This window comes from Sinocyclocheilus grahami, unplaced genomic scaffold (assembly GCF_001515645.1).
Source record: "Sinocyclocheilus grahami isolate Dianchi unplaced genomic scaffold, SAMN03320097.WGS_v1.1 scaffold517.1, whole genome shotgun sequence".
Classification (NCBI taxonomy): domain Eukaryota; kingdom Metazoa; phylum Chordata; class Actinopteri; order Cypriniformes; family Cyprinidae; genus Sinocyclocheilus; species Sinocyclocheilus grahami.
The window spans coordinates 1,301,510-1,318,668 of record NW_015505696.1 but is presented as its reverse complement, the minus strand read 5'-3'; the positions used below and the strand labels follow the sequence as shown (position 1 = coordinate 1,318,668).

The 17,159-nt window shown below is 37.6% G+C and overlaps 1 protein-coding gene across 1 annotated transcript in view; it reads right to left on the bottom strand.

Annotated features, from left to right (window-relative positions):
• Nucleotides 1-517: 517 nt before the first annotated feature.
• LOC107554866 (receptor-type tyrosine-protein phosphatase F-like) overlaps nt 518-17,159 on the bottom strand; it is a 90,650-nt gene continuing 74,008 nt past the window's right edge. Inside the window, exons 18-28 of the mRNA XM_016237504.1 lie at nt 12,860-12,983; nt 11,888-12,063; nt 10,175-10,294; nt 9,745-9,899; nt 9,364-9,649; nt 6,873-7,051; nt 4,768-4,894; nt 3,205-3,330; nt 2,982-3,136; nt 2,097-2,232; nt 518-1,954 (exon numbers count right to left, since the gene is read on the bottom strand). Of these exons, the coding sequence (XP_016092990.1) occupies nt 1,886-1,954; nt 2,097-2,232; nt 2,982-3,136; nt 3,205-3,330; nt 4,768-4,894; nt 6,873-7,051; nt 9,364-9,649; nt 9,745-9,899; nt 10,175-10,294; nt 11,888-12,063; nt 12,860-12,983 (1,653 nt within the window). The 3' untranslated portion in view covers nt 518-1,885. The remainder of the gene's footprint in view (nt 1,955-2,096; nt 2,233-2,981; nt 3,137-3,204; nt 3,331-4,767; nt 4,895-6,872; nt 7,052-9,363; nt 9,650-9,744; nt 9,900-10,174; nt 10,295-11,887; nt 12,064-12,859; nt 12,984-17,159) is intronic.

Sequence of the window (17,159 nt, the reverse complement as noted above, 5' to 3'; positions counted from 1 at the left end):
TTGGACAAATTGTTGGTTTTCAGACCACCTGTTAAAAAATGTGCAACTAAATGATCTGTGTATCTCCAGAAATAAACAAAGACATTGATCATCGTCTACAAACTGGTACTTAGGCTTAATTATTTGTTAATTGTTAATCTACAACGGGAAACAACATCTCTGACCTTAGACCAAAGGGACAATTTGCGCCTAATTAGTGAGATAATTAGCTTCCAATAGAATTAGTAAACTTTCCTGTCCGGTCGCTGAGATTTTGGAGGAAGACTAATGTCTCCAGGTGTTCCCAAACTAATGAATCATGTAGAGCAGGGAGAATCCAGTCCACATGCCTTCACATTAAACCGCAATGGCCGGTGGGCTGACTAGCCTTGGCTGCAGAGCTCTGGATTTCTGGCAAGCACACAAACACACTGGAGAGGGACCAGCCATCTGTTCCCGGGAACAAGTGCTGAAGGAACCGAGATACAGCAGCGAAAGCCCCACAATAAACATGTACAAAACCCAATGAAGCATTTTATTAACACATATTTCTCTCCTTTTTATTAACAAATAGAAAACAGACCGCCTGTACAACAGATTGAATGCCGTTTTGTCTCTATGCGAACACAAAGTGAAATGAATTCTTCCCGTGTCCGCATTTTTCATCTTACTTTGTGCTCAGGCCATAGGAGGAAAGAAACACTTGAGTATGCACATATTTTCAGTCTGATGATGCTGTCGCGACATTACGGGAGATTTGTCTTTACGAGCCACAGTGAGAAATGATCGGATGGCCGTTAATACCACATGTGGAGATTTCAGGAGGTTTTGTACTCCCAGCCTCAGCCGTCTGTTTTCTCCTGCAGTTTTTCCCACTTCAGCTGCTAGTCTGAGCGATTGACGGATGGCCGTGGTTCTACTGGAGGTACGTGACGGCTGTACATGTGTGTGCAGGTCTGTCGGGTCAAGGCCTGGCCGTTCAGCACGAGCTGACCTTTGACCTCAGCTGACCCGGCATGGGATAATAACTTTGCCGTGGCAGCAGGAACACCATTTTTCTTGTCTTTCTTTCACTCGAGAATGGACGGTTTCCAGAAAGTGTCTGTTTAATGCTATTCAGAGCAAAACGGCTCTGACTGCGTTCTCTCCTTTCATTGGTCTATTCAGTTGTCCTTAATGCCGGCAGGTTCATTAAGGTCACTAACTCGGCTGTAAGCATTTCAACTCTTTTATACTTGATTATGCTGTTTTATAAAGTATCAGGAGGTGAAAAGGTTGTTTTTAATTGTATATTTTATAAAAGATCCCCTTTCCCCACCAAATAAAAGTAGATCATTAAAATACAATAATGATAAAAAGTAAGAAATCATCAGCAGCTCTGAGTACACCTCTTAAAGTATTAGTAACCTGGGTCATGTGAAAATACATGTCCACATATGCTAAAAATAACTGAACATATACGAAAAAATTATAAAGGAATAATAATAATAATATAAGAACCCCTTATATATGCAATGATCAGCATAAATGATACAAATATTGTATTTTCTGACAGATATAGCAATCGTCATGATGATACAATAATAATAATGATGCTAATAATAATAAAAACAATGGCAGATGATGATCGGTATGAAATTAAATGATCATAATCATAAAGCAGTAAGGTAATACAGAGACAGGAGCTGGGCATTAGAGACCAGAAGGAAGCGTTTGTTGCTGTTTTCAGAAGAGGAACAGGATTGCGCTGAAGTTCCAGTGATTTCTCCTCTCTTCTGATTTGCTGTTTCTCTCTGTCTGTTTGTCAGTCTCTCTCTCTCCCTCCAGCAATGGTGACTGAATAGGTAGGATGATTAAGGCTCAGAAACAAGTGGCGGCTCTCCGTTCTGAGGCATTCTGGGAGTGGTTACGTTGCATAGTGATCGAAGCTGCCTAGGTACTCCAGAGCTGCTCTGTAGCACAGCTGGTACTGGTCCTGCACACATGGGACGCACACCGTTAAAACACAGACTAAAACACGTGTGTTGCCTAAAAATGAAAGTCTGTCTGATTTGCAGAAAATGACAACAGGTGAACTTTTCTATTTACTCAAGAGGAAGTGAGGGTGTCAGGTTTACCTCGGTCTGTACCATGGCAGGTCTCTGCGTGCGGAGCGTTTTTATGGTCTGGAACATGTCCACCACTCCTTCATACCTCATCCGCTCCAGAACAATACTTAAAGTGATGAAGACCCCTGTTCTGCCCACACCAGCACTGAGACAGAGAGAGACAGACAGCAGTTCAGCACACATACACAACAGCTAACATTTGGGGGTTAAATTCAGTCTTCTGTTCACCAAAACAGCATTTATTCATCAATCAAAAATATAGTAAAAATGTAATATTGTAAAATATTTTTTACAAATTAAAATAGCTGTTTTCTATTTGAATATATAGTAAACTGTAATTTATTCCTGTGATGGGCAGCTGTATTTTCAGCATCATTACTCCAGTCTTCAGTGTCACATGATCTTTCAGAAATCATTCTAATATGCTGATTTGCTGCTCAAGATACAATTATTGTTATATTTCTTATGTTGAAAACAGTTGGGCTGATTTCTGTGGAAACCTTGATCAGTTTCATTATTATTATTATTTTTACATTTAATTGCATTCTTTGATCAATAGAAAATTCAAAAGAACATCATGCATTTATAATAGAAATCGTTTGTAACAATATGTCTGTTTGTAATAATCTGTCTTTACTGTCATTTTTGATCAATTTAATGCATCCTTGCTGAATAAAAGTATTAATTTCTTTTGAAAAAAAAAATCTGACCCCAAACTTTTAAACTGTAATGTACAGATACAAAGTCAGCTCTACGATACAGTCAATACAATCTAAGACCGAGACATTTTAATTTCATATAGATTTACAACATTCTGAATAATCAATATATCAGCCAGTGCTACTACAAACACACACTACATGCTCTGCTGCATTTGTTCATTCTGCTTCTCACCTGCAGTGAACAGTAATTGGTCCGTCCTGTCCAAACTGCTCCTTGGTTTTGTGGACTTGGCCAATGAAATCAATAAAGCCCTCTCCTGTCTTTGGCACTCCTTGTTCTGGCCAATCGGTGAACTGAAACTGGCGGATCGTCCTAGACTGGCCATCCTGAGAGAGAATGAGAGTGTGATTTAAAGACACAGCACAGCTGAAGTCTTACGGTCTGATCGACTCACCCTGGCATCTGTGACTTTAAACTCCCGTAGGATGTACTGCGGCATGTTGTATTCAGCCATGGGGTCCACGACGAAGTACTGATAGCGTGCGGATCTCTCTGCAGGCCAGTACTGATGACACTTCTCCTGTGGAGCCAAACACACGATTATAAGAGCAGCTCAGTTAATTTGTCCAAACCTCAACTTTATTTTTTGTTTCTTTTTTTTGCCTTTTGTCTCTGTGGTGTAATGCACAGAATGACAGCCTGAGGCCAGCATACAACCAGCTGATTTTCAGCATCATTAACATTTCATTTGTCATTTGAGTTTTTTTTAATTAATTGCACAAGAGTATTCAGACATTTTTCTCAGCAAACCAACATCCACATTGCATGTTTATTTTGTTATTATTATCTGCTACACTCAAATCAGTCCCTCCAGAATTTTGCGATCTCGCAATTGCAAACATTTGCAGCAGCTTATATTATTGCATATTTTTTACAATTTGTCCTGAGAGAAGCAATGTTAATTAATCAAAATGCATAAATCTGAGCCCAAACAAACTGATCAATATGTGTTCAACTGCTGAACCACAACTGATTTCAGTAATTATGCACTAAATCATCAGTAACAGTACTCTTATGGTCACTAATACTAATTACTTAATGATTATAATGGTAGGTTTTTAATGCAAAACAAGGGAAAATATCCTGCAAATATCAAAATTTTTGAAGAAAAGCTGCAGCAAATTCAGTGACTTGCAAAAATGAGAAAAAAAGTCTTGTGAAATCCTGATGGGACTGCTAAATGATTCATAAAATAAGAAAGCAGATTCATGTAAATCTTTTGCACATTAAAGCTGTACATGAACACATATTTTCCTCGACCTTGAATAGACTAACACACAAAACAGTTACTTCATGAGCTGAATTATAATTCAGTCTATTATTACAAGTGTTTCTTTGTGCATTTCTCCTCTTCATATTTATATAAACGTCACGCTGCTAAAATGCAAAAGTGTTGCAGTGTGTGACATGGAATCAAAGATGAAAACAGCTGAATCTGTGCGACACTCCCTTAATAAACTGAGTTGTTCTGAGCTGCGCTGCCTTAAAGCATTTTATTTTAACACTATTATAAATTTTGTTCATATTTTGAACATTTATATGGAATTTTGTCTATTTCGTTTTTATTAAGTTTTAGTTTTGGACTTTTTCATTTAGAAACTACATTAAAATGAAATAGAAATGTTGCCTTGGCAGCTAGCTGAAATAAAATAAGTTTTTCCATTTCATTTTATTTCAAGTAATGAAAATGGTTTTTTTTATGGTTTTAGTTTTAGTTAACAAACATAACCCTGCCTTAAAGTCGACAGGACATAAAAAATGAGCAACGCTTCACAATCCAATCAATTCCCAATGGATGCAATCAAGAGCTGCCCTACATTTAGCCTTTTTGAATATCTTCTTTCACTCACATTACAGAAGTAAAATGGGTTGCAAAGGGCCATTCACATTTACTTTGTTCACTTTGATGTGTGCAGGAATGTGATAATCTGTCACAATGACAGTGGCGTTGACTCACCCGTCCCATCTCTCTGAGCTTCGTCAGCATCACCACGATGGTGGAGTTGTGCTCCCAAAGCATCCTCCAGAAGTCCTCCGTGGTTTCAGAGAGAGGACCTTGTGTGGCGACATACGCCTTCTGCTGCCTGCAGGAACAACACATGAAAATACAGTTTAAAAACACAAGAATCAACACAGAATACTAATGAACAGCTCTCTCCAGGAGTGCTTCCTCTAACCGAACAGCAGGAGGCACTGCAGCTCCATCACTGCGATCATAAATGCATTAAGACAGACAAGGAGATAAATATGCAGTTAGAGAAAGAGAGAGAGAGAGAGAGAGAGAGAGAGGAAACACTGGACAGAGAACGAGGGAGAGACAGTGAGACAGGTGAGAAAAACACTGGTTGTGGAAGATGAAACCGAGAGACATGATTGTGTAGTGAAGGCAGCAGAGCTCTCACTGTTTGGCAGCGTGGGGACGCGAGCGCTGTCCCTTGTGCTGAAGTCCTGCTGTGAGATCCCCAGGTCTCTGCTGAAGGTTTTTTTTTTTTTTAGATAAATGCATCTCTGAGGTGGTTGAACAAGTGGAGGAAATGTCTAATCTGACTTTAGCAGCCTCATTATTCTCTTACAGTGATTTTATCGGCGCAGGTCTCTGAGTGGCTGTTCTGCTGTACACCCACATTGTCAATGATCAGTGACTCTCACTAACTCGTTTGATCACTGAGAATCACTGTATGAGTGAACACATCTGCACGCAGGGCATACTGGGAGAAGACCGCATTCATCCAACATATGCTGAAGGGAAGCCTCGGCAGGACTGAGCTAGAGAAAGACGGAGTCCTGATCTACACACCTGTGATACAGCCTCATTTGCTTCACACACACACACACACACACACACACACACACACACTGAAAGCTCATCAAGCTAAAAGCATGTGAAAGCCCTTCTCCCTCTGTCCTTCATTACAAACACGATTACTGCCAATTACGCTGTTTACACTTCAGTACGCCGGCAGATGCAGTGGGAGCTCTTTGATTGGCTGTTAATTTGATTAAGGGACAACAATGAGCTTAGATTCTTGACACAGCTCCGCCCCTCCACCTCACATGACCCCTCAGCAGCAGCAAAGGAAGTGCTTGATTCAGGATGTTAGTAAAGGACTATTCATTTGAAGCACTGATATTTGCAGTAAACGTTCCTTGTGGCAGAAAGTTGCACTGAATCAATGGATTTCAGAGACTATATTCACAGCAGATGGGATAGAGGCTGTCTTAGGTAATGCAGTTTTAATATCCATTTTCCACAGTTTTTCATTCATACGAAACTCTTCAATAAAGTATTTTCAATGCACAATCCATCAAACAGACTGTAAAAAGATAAGCATGTGTTTAGCATGTATACTATTATTTCATGCTCTAAAGTACTCGATTCTGATTAGTCATGCTTATATAATGAGTGTTACACTGTTGGTGGAATTACCCCTTAACTCTGAGTCTCAGTGATATGCTTGACACAAACCCATTGCACTCTGAATGTCTATCTGTATATGTGTGTGCGTGTGGGATAGATTGAGAGCTTCATGGAGACCGGACTCCTCGTGACGGGTAATCCTTTTATTTGTGCGCTGAACTGTGTGCATCACCTGTCAGCTCGTGGGCGCAGGGCCGCGCAGATTCCCCAGTGCTGATACCGCTGCAGTTATGGACAGTCCTGCCAATAAGAACAATTTGTCCTGACAACTAGCAGCACTAAGGCAGTAGACACGCAGACGCAGACTTCCGAGACGGGCCATGACTCTGAGCTGTCACATCCAGCAGGAGTCAGAGAGACGGGGGACAGTGACGGAGAGACTCGCTGGCGTTCGTGGCAGCAGCACCTCTTCAGAAGAACACCCATCTTTCATCTGATTTCTCCAGAGTCTGATTCACAGTTGGTCTCAATTGGCTCTCAGATCTCTGTTCATGACTTCAGGCAAAATTCTGAATTTAAGATCTGGCTCCCTTTCAATTCATGAGTTTGAGTTTGAATTAAGTTATCCGCACCACAGGATGTTGAATTGAAATGACAGGAAGTGGAATTTACTGAATTGCAATCGCAAACCCTGATTCACATACCTGTATCCATCGATGAAGCTGGCGTTAATGTAGTCGGACCCCTCCACCCCTCTGATTGGCTGCAGACACACACGGCTGGACTCAAAGGGCATGATGTTGACCAGTCGGTTCTTGAATTTGTTGCAAGGCAGACTAGCACTGATGAATCTAGAGGTGTGTGCTTTGGAGTTGGCCAGTTTCTGCAGTGAGAAAAGACACAGAACACATGCATATTGCTCAGAAATTGTGAAATAGACTCATACACACCACTAATCAAAGGTTTGAAAAAAGAAAGGATGCATTAAATTGGTCAAAAGTGACAGTAAAGACATTTATAATCATATAAATTATTTGTGTTTCTAGACTAGAGTAATGATGCAGAAAATTCAGCTTTGATCACAGAAATAAATTACATCTTAAAATATATTACAATAGAAAACATTTATTTTAAATTGTAATAATGTTTCAGAATATTACAGATTTTCCTGTATTTTTGATCAAATAAATGCAGCCTTGGTGAGCAGAAGAAGCTTCTGGCTGAGGACAATTAATGAGATGACATTTTAGCCTTTCAGACCTTGGCATACTGTCATTTTCTATTTATTTTTGTGAGTTTTGAATAAATATTCCAAAAAATATGTTTCTTGTAAATGTCAAATCTTATTTGGCATCATTATACTCTATAATAATCCATTCTATATGTTACATTCAGCATTGGTCATTAATTAGTGAAATATAAGGAACAATCTGAGTTAAAAAGTTAAGCTCAAGTTCAGTATTCATGGCAGAATGTTGATTACCACACTGAAACTCAAAAGCGTTTTTTTCCATTGTCAACAATTGAGATGCTTCTTTGGTGGAGAATGAGGTGTTTTGAGTGGCTTTGTTCTCAAACTTCAAACGATACTTGCTCTTTGAATCTCAGCATGTCACCAAAGTGCATCATGGGAAAAACAGCCCATTAAAATCATTCATGTTGTGCAGGGAAACACAAACGTGTTTCCACACACAGCTCTGACTGCACTGGCCCTTCAGAATCACATGACTCGCTGGTGAAACAACATCAAGCATTAAAACCTGATTACATCCTCGGCGGATCTATAATGATCCTGTGCGTAAAGCAGCTCTGAGGCTCATCATTCGGGCTGTGAAGCGTCTCTGAGGACAGCTGTTGTATGTTAAAGGAGTGTTTTCATGCATGCAGCAGCTATAACTCTCACCGCAGTCACAGATACTGTCTGTCAGCGTCTCCATCAGCTCTCAGCATACTCTTTAAGCAGTTCAAATATGCACCTTTGCTTTGGTAAGAATGTTTCTGCAAAACATTTCAATGTGCATGTCTTTTCTCTGTCTACAGTTTTTCTTGTTGCTCTTCCAGTGTAATATTACTTAAGAAATGAACTCAAGGTTAACCATTATAGATGAGAATCATAAGGAATATACCAATTCAGGTTCAGATTCCACATAATTATTCCAGTTCTGTTGTATCTTTTGATGACAATCCCGTGAATGTAGATACACTGTTAACAAAATCAGGAATGTTTTTGAATAAACACTTGTCCTTCATTCCAAATCAGTGTTGTTTTAGCATTATTTATTGACTATTATAGTGTTAATGTTTATTAATATTCGAATTAGCTTTTTATGGTAATACTTTACAATAATATTTCATTTGTTTACATTAGTCAACTATATTAGTTAACAAGAACAATACTTATATAGCATTTATTAACCTTAGTTAATGTTAAATTCAACATTTACTAATATATTATTAAAATCAAAAGTTGTACATGTTAACATTAACACTTTTTAAACTAACACTAACAAAGGTTAATAAGTGCTGTAAAAATATATATTGTTCATAGTTAGTTCATGTTAACAAATGAGACCTTATTGTAAGTGTTACCTTTTATTTTTATATTTTCGATTTTAGTTTAATTTTTAGTAATTCTGTTATGTGCATTTATTTATTTTTCAGATTTTCGGTTCAGTTTCAGTTTTTATAAATTTCCAGTTAATTATCATCATTATTACATGATTACTTAACTTGAAGCATTCATTATATTTAATTAATTAATGTCCAATGCTGATTCTAATATCTAGTCATTTTAGTGCTTTAGCTTAAACGTATTTCAGTTATAATAATTAACATTTATGAAACATTTATAATTTAAAGTTATCATGTAATATCTACAGTATATTTTCATTTATTCCTGCTGTATTTCAATTAACAAAACAGTTATAGCTAACGATAATAACCCTGTTCCCAACTCCAAAAAACAAGCAAGATAAACCGCTAAGCAATAAACGGCATCTTCTGCATGTTAATCAGGGGTTTAAACAAGCAACAAGGCATTGCATCGTCAGCTGTGTACTAAACATCAAAGAGGTTCTGATTGACTGTGATTTAGTGCCTTCACGCTGCATTTTGAGGAGAGAAAAACTGACACAGGAACCCTGTTGTGTCGTGCCAGGTTAAGGTTGATGTGTGTGTCTGTGTGTGTTTTCTGACCTTAAACTCCAGTTCCATGGCAGTGACGGTGTCTCCGGGCGACACCTGCGTGAGTTTCTGGATGTGTGTGTACAGGCTCCGCGCCGGGACCTCTGTGTTCCCGCAGGTGGCAGCCTCCAGCAGGGCCTCGTGGATGAAGATATACTGATCTTCCGTCTGCACCATGTAGTTCCTCTGAGAGCGCATGCAGGTCACGTGACCGTATATATCCACCGACTTCTCGTGCTTCATCCGCTCCAGCATGGCCTCGATTACGATAAAACAGCCTGTCCGACCCACACCAGCGCTGCCATGGGAAACACAAGGGAAGTGGTAGATTTAGAGTGAATTCACAGACACATGTTCATGTTAATAGATAAGTGAGTGGAGATCATGCTCCACCTGCAGTGCACCACCATGGGTCCGGCGTCAGGTGGGTTGCAGGCCTTGACCCTGCGTAGAAAGGCTAAAATTGGTGTGGGGTATTCGGGAACACCGTGATCCGGCCAGGCCATGAACTGGAACTGCCGAACTTCCCGTTTCTCACTGGACCCATTCTGTTACAACACATTCAAGGAGATATATGTTGGAAAAGGGGTTTTTCTTGCTGTTTTTAAATAAGAGAATATGTTTATAATATCTACAATTATTTACAATATATTATAATTGATTATAATATAGAATTATACTATTAATACTATTAAAAGTTTTAGTCATTTTTTAAACAGAATTTAATTTAAAACAAATAATTTGTCACTGCAGGTAAAATCAAAAAGTGATGAAAAAAACTAAATAAATGTCAGTTACGTCATCTATAAACACACACACAGACCTTATAGAGAGCGAAGGTCCTGACGCTGTAGGTGGCTAACTCCACCGTGTCCAGCATGGAAACCTGAATCATGCCGTATGTCTCTGTTCCACGGCTCGGCCAGTACTGATCACACTTCACCTGCAATCACAGACACACAAACATCACACATCAGGCACCATAAGAGCACAGGAGACGGGTGAGAGGAGGCCAGCTGAAGCTGAAGCAGATGGGGGCATCACGCACCACAGACCGGCCAGAACTGTGGCTGAACCTCCGGCTCTGATTACACACACGGGTCACATACCGCGAACACACACCGAGCACAGAGGGCTGTGTGAGTAACGCCGCTAGGTCTGGGGTTGAGATGCATTAGCGTGACCCATCTGGGCTTCCATAAACCCTGCTGTCCTTCATCAACAAAGAACAGGTACAATCTGTGCACTTATTCAAGCTAATTAATAAATACGGCTGACTAGCCCAAACCCTTAAAAAACTTTGCATCTTTAACATTAATAAAATTATTCAAAATTTTTTTTGGTTAAAAATGTAATTTGTAAAAGGCATTTCCTATTGTGGAATGAATATGTTTCTTTTTTCTTTTTACGATGCACAATATATTTGTGACAATAGAGAGCAACAGCAGGTTTTTGAATGTATAAATACATTTTCTCCACAGAATTTGATTAGTTTGACTTTAAAGCCGATAATATCAAGGCTTGTCCAATTCGATCAGTATATTCTTTTTTAGGCAATGTTTTAATGTGTTAAAACAGTTAAAGTAAATGTTAGTAAGTAAACTCTCTCTCTCTATATGTACAGTATATACATATAGATAGACAGACAGACAGACAGACAGACAGATATATATATAGATAGATAGATAGATAGATAGATAGATAGATAGATAGATAGATAGATAGATAGATAGATAGATAGATAGATAGATAGGTATCGGACAATATGACAATCGCATGCGATTAATTGCACAGCCCTATAATATAGTATAGTATAGATCTATATACAGCAAATTATAATATAATTGTGAATCGTGAGGTACATAATTCCATTAGAAAGCTAGCACTGAATCACATTCATGTATATTGAGACTGACCATGTGGAGGAAAAACAGAATGACCATCTGGTCACACGGCAGGTGAGGGAACATGTGACACCTCCCTCTCTCACAAACACACATGCACACACATCACTTCCTGTTCGACACTCTTATGAGGAGTGGTCACTTCCTTTCCTCTGTAATTCACAGACAGGACACGTGTTTGCATGTGTCCACGAGGTGTTTGGGATATTATCTGACATCCTAAAGGCAAAAGAAACCTTAAAATTAAAACTGTAATTTTTTCAGCCTCATGTCATTCCAAACCTGTATGACTCTTATTCTTCTGTTTTTAAATATTTGTACAGGTTTGGAACGACATTAGCGTGAATAAATTATGACAATTTAAATTTTGGGCTGAACAACCCCCTAAAAAAACATTATAATAGCTGCTGTTTGAAGTAATGGTTGAAGTGCAATGTGTAGGGAGAGTCTTTATTGTGATTAATAGTCTTTATAAGTTCCTATTTTGAAACAATTCCTCTAGAATGTTTATTTAATTCCATATAAAGAGTGAGAGATCATTTCCATGCCATCTGCATCTCGTCATCACTAAAAAAATTTGTCTCACTCTGGGGCAGGAGCCAGACAACACGAGATGAGGAGTAAAATCTCACCCTGCTCTTCTCCTCCAGTCTGGTCATCATGACGATAGTACTGGCCCTTTGCTCCCACACCATCCTCCAGAAGTCACTGAACGTCTCGGGCAGAGGACCCTGAGTGGCCATGTAAGCGTTCTGCTTGCGGTAGCCGTCAATGTAGTTTCCATTGATGTAGTCGCTCCCCGGTACACCTGCGGTTCAGCAGTGCAGTGTTAACACACAATGAAAGGCTGAGAACTGAGCGCTCATTGTACTGATGGCCTTGCTAAGCACACGTGAAATCTGCAGACTTTTATTATTTATTATTTCTAGTTATATTTAAAAATATATTAAAATAGCATTGAGAGTACTTTGAAATTACCCAAAATATTTTTGGGTAATTTGGACTTGATGGCCTTTCACAGAATTCAGTAGATGCAGATTCTGTGCAGAACTCATCGTAGCTGAGATGTCAAGAAGCTATAAACACTACTGTTCAAAAGTTTGGGGTCAGTAAGATGTTTTTTTTTATTATTATTATTAATACTTTTATGCATTATGTTGATGAAAAGTGACAGCAAAGACATTTATAATGTTACAAAATATTTCTGTTTCATATAAATGCTGCTCATTTGAACTTTGTTAAAAAATTCTTAAAAATGTATCACATTTGTATCACAAAAATATGAAGGAGCACAACTGTTTTTAACATTGATGATAAATGTTTCTTGAGCAGCAAATCAGCATATTAGAATGATTTCTGAAGCATCATGAGACACTGAAGACTGGAGTAATGATGCTGAAAATTCAGCTTTGCTTCAGAAATAAATAATATTTTAGCACCTATTCACATAGAAAAACATTATTTTGAATTGCAATAATATTTCACAATATTACTGTTTTTACTGTATTTTTGATCAAATAAATGTAGCCTGGATGAGCAGAGAGAGTCAAAAAAGCTTGCTGACTTTTGAACGCTAATATATATAGGTGTGTTTTTGGACTCACCATCAATGGGGATCAGCACGACTCTGGAGTGATCGTAAGCGATGACGTTTGCATAGCGGTTCTTGGGCTTGTTGACCTCTAGGTTGGAGTTTTCCCAGGTGAACTGCTGGCCAGGGTCAACAGACTGCAGAACAGAAAGACAAAACATGAGAACGTTTGTTAGAAAGCTAGACCAACACCAGTGACAGAAAAAAGGAAGACAATAGACGCATTTTAACTTTGAAATGACTAGTGTAAATACTAAATATCACATGAGAAAACGGTAATAATTCCCCTTTTACATCAAACCCTTCAAATCTTCTGCAAAAATGACTGTTTTCCAACATGTTTCCTAAATACTTTCTCATCTGCCCATTATTTAGTCCCGCCCCCAATCTTATGCCATTGGTTGAGCCAAACGACACTCATGAAAACCTATTTTACTGTAACATAATTTATTTCAGAGTGAAACAGGATATTTAATGAGAAAAGATGAAGGGAAATCGCATAATTTAACGAGGGAATGGACTATAACTTTATATGTGACCCTGGACCACAAAAGCAGTGTTAAGTCGCTGGGGTATATTTGTAGCAATATCCAAAAAATCACTGTATGGGTCAAAATGATACCTTTTTCTTTTATGCCAAAAATCATTGGGATATTAAGTAAAGATCATGTTCCATGAATATATTTTGTACATTTCTTACCGTAAATATATCAAAACGTAATTTTTGATTAGTAATATGCATTGCTAAGAACTTCATTTGGACAACTTTAAAGGCGATTTTCTCAGTATTTAGATTTTTTTTGCACCCTCAGATTCTAGATTTTCAAATAGTTGTATCTCGGCCAAATATTGTCTTATCCTAACATACCATAGCTTATTTATTCAGCTTTCAGATGATGTATAAATCTCAATTTAAAAAAATTGACCCTTATGACTGGTCGCATATGACAGGTGACTAGAGGGAAGGGGTTTAAGACATCATCAGCTAAAAATGAAAGTCATTTCAGAGGTGGAGCAAGTTTAATTTCATTTTGATGAAAGTTTACAAAGCCATGGAATAATGTGCACCAATGAATCATTCATAATAAGACGACTCTGGCACAGCAGGAACTGATGCTGCAAAACCTCACAGACGCTCCACAACTCTGCAAATCTCTACTTTGACCTGCCCAGTGTTTCCTGCACGATCACGGCAGCTGGAATTGCTCCGGCGCTTTAGAGACCTGCCTAATCCAGCCCTGCTGTTACCATAGTGATGAGAAAACAGGCCAGAGGGTGCGGTTTAGACGTCTGCTCTCTAGTCTCCTTGCATCACATTACTGCAGCTCTGAGACGCTGCGTTTCTAGTAGAACCGCCAGCAGTTCTTCAGTTATAATGAACAAATCATATCAACTATATGAAACATAAAATACCATTCAAGAGTTTGGGGTTGATAAGATTTTTTTGGGGTCGATATGAATCTTATGCTTGCCAAGACTTCATTTATTTGAATGTAATATTGTAAAATATTATTACCATTCAAAATAACTGTTTCTTTATATATATATATATATATATATATATATATATATATATATATATATATATATTTTATAATGTATTTTATACCTGTGATGGCAAAGCGGAATTTTCAGCAGCCCCTTCACTTTAACTGTCTCTTTCTATATATATATATATATATATATATATATATATATATATATATATATATATATTGTAAACTGTAATTTATTGCTGTGATCAAAGCTGAATTTTCAGCATCATTACTCCAGTCTTCAGTGTCACATGATCTTCAGAAATCATTCTAATATGCTGATTTGCTGCTCAAGATACAATTCTGATTATTATCAATGTTGAAAACTACCTCATGTTTTGTTTATTTTTTTTTTCAGGATTCTTTGATGAATAGAAAGTTCGGTAACACTTTATTTTAGGGTCTCTTAACTAGTTTATTAGCATGTATATTACTAGAATATTAGCCATTTATTAGTAGTAATTAAGCACATATTAATGCCTTATTCTAATCTACATGACCTTATTCTACATCCATAATCCTACCCAATACCCAAACTAAACAACTTACTAACTATTAATAAGCAGCAAATTAGGAATTTATTGAGGGAAATTAGGGAGCTAATAGTGAATAAGTGTTCCCTATTCTAAAGTGTTACCGAAAGTTCAAAAGAATTGATTTGAAACATAAATCTTTTTAATAAAATTATAAGTGCTTTTATTGTCACTTTTATATCAATTTAATGCATCCTTTCTGAATAAAAGTATTAATTTCTTTTAAAAGGTCTTATTGAGCCCAATCTTTTGAACGTGAGATGAGAATGCTCTTAAAGAGGCGAAACAAATCTCATTGGACAGTGACATGTACGGTTCATTCTAAGGGCAATGCGACATTTTTCTAGACGTATATGAATTGAAGAGCAACCAGAGGCTGATGTTCTGTCACTAACAGATGGATTATGAAGAACAGCTTATGAATAATCATAAATCACTACACATCTGCCATATTGCAGGTGACTGTTTGTCAGCTTACACTGTCTAACAACACGCTGCATTTTTATTTGATTTTGTACATTTGTATGTGTGTTTGTTGACGTGTTGTGATGAGGATTGGATTGATCGCTGGCCATGGCTGCATCAATGCATTTCAAATTAACAGGCACAAGCCCTATGCACTTTCTGTGTTTCATGCTGTATCTTAACATTGTGTGCTAACCTGACACAATAAGATTCACAACAAGCAATCTGGAAGTTTGAAGGCTAAAATGCTGCACAATGCAACACAATCACAGCTAATCAGAAGAGTGTGTGACAAGTTCTGTCAGTTTGTTTGCACTAGATAAAACACACAACTTCTATTTTCTCGACTTGCATGGCATCTCTCCAGATGGCACTGATGGATTTTTCATATTATATTAATGTTTCTCTGCATCCACAATGTTTCTTTCTCATCCATATGTGATAGTTAATATACATGAGGAGCGGTACTTCCGACCAATGTGTTTTAGGTGTGAATATAACATAACTCAGACCTATAGCAACATGAAACAGCAACATCTGAGGAATAAAATATTAATTTTAATAGCATTTAATAGTGTCTCTCTGTCACACTATACAGTGAAGTCTTCTCTCTCGTCTCTATCTACTGTGTGGGTCATGTCATACAGCAGTGTTGAGAAGGAACGCATGTCTTATTCAATGGTCTCCTGTTTCTCACACTGAAACATCACAGGTTTTAATGCAGGTGTATGTATGATCTGAGGATGTGTTATCCTTGTGTGCTGTTAGCTCTGCCCTGATCTGTGGTTGCTCTCCATTATAAAACAAGGATAAAAATAGCAGAGTATTATTAAAAAAATAAATTTACAAAGTTAATATTTCTGTACCATAAGCTTCAATGAGCTTGACTGAAGGTCTGTTGGACATTTTTCTTCATCTGGTAGCTCTCTCTGTTCTCTGTGTACACTACCATTCAATTTTTTTAACGTTTTTGAAAGTCGTCTCTTCTGCTCATCCAAGCTACATTTATTTGTTTAAAAAGACAGTAAAAACACAAAAATTGTGAAATATTATTACAATGTAAAATAACTTTTCTATGTGAATATATTGTAAAATGTAGTTTATTCCTGTGATCAAAGCTGAATTTTCAGCATCATTACTCCAGTCTTCAGTGTCACATGATCCTTCAGAAATCATTCTAATATGCTGATTTGCTGCTCAAGAAACATTTCTGATTATTATCAATGTTGAAAACAGTTGTGCTGCTTCATATTTTTGTGGACACCATGATACATTTTTTTTCAGTATCTTTGAAACTTTTTTAACATGATACATGTCCTTATTGTAATTTAATGTGTCCTTGCTGAATAAAATTATTCATTTCTTTAAAAAAAAATCTTTTGAATGGTGTATATCAAATAAAATGCATGCATGAGGACATTCCCACAGATGACAGGCTCACACCGATCTATCTCTATCTTATTATTTACCTACAGGTATACTACTTTCTCTCCATCTTTGTACACAATTCCCTCCCCATAAGCCTGTCTTTATCTGTTTATCTTGTTAGCTTCTTTTGTATTGCAGTTTAATGTGAGCCATTTGGCGTTTGATTAGATCACTGTTGCTCTCTCAGTATTTGATGTCTATATTAAGGTCTTGATTGTTTAAGTACTCAGAAGTGCTGCTCAATGTACAATAACAACTCAAGCAGGCCTGCCCCTTCCCTAAACACGCACACACACACACACACACACACACACACACACACACACACACACACACACACACACACACACAC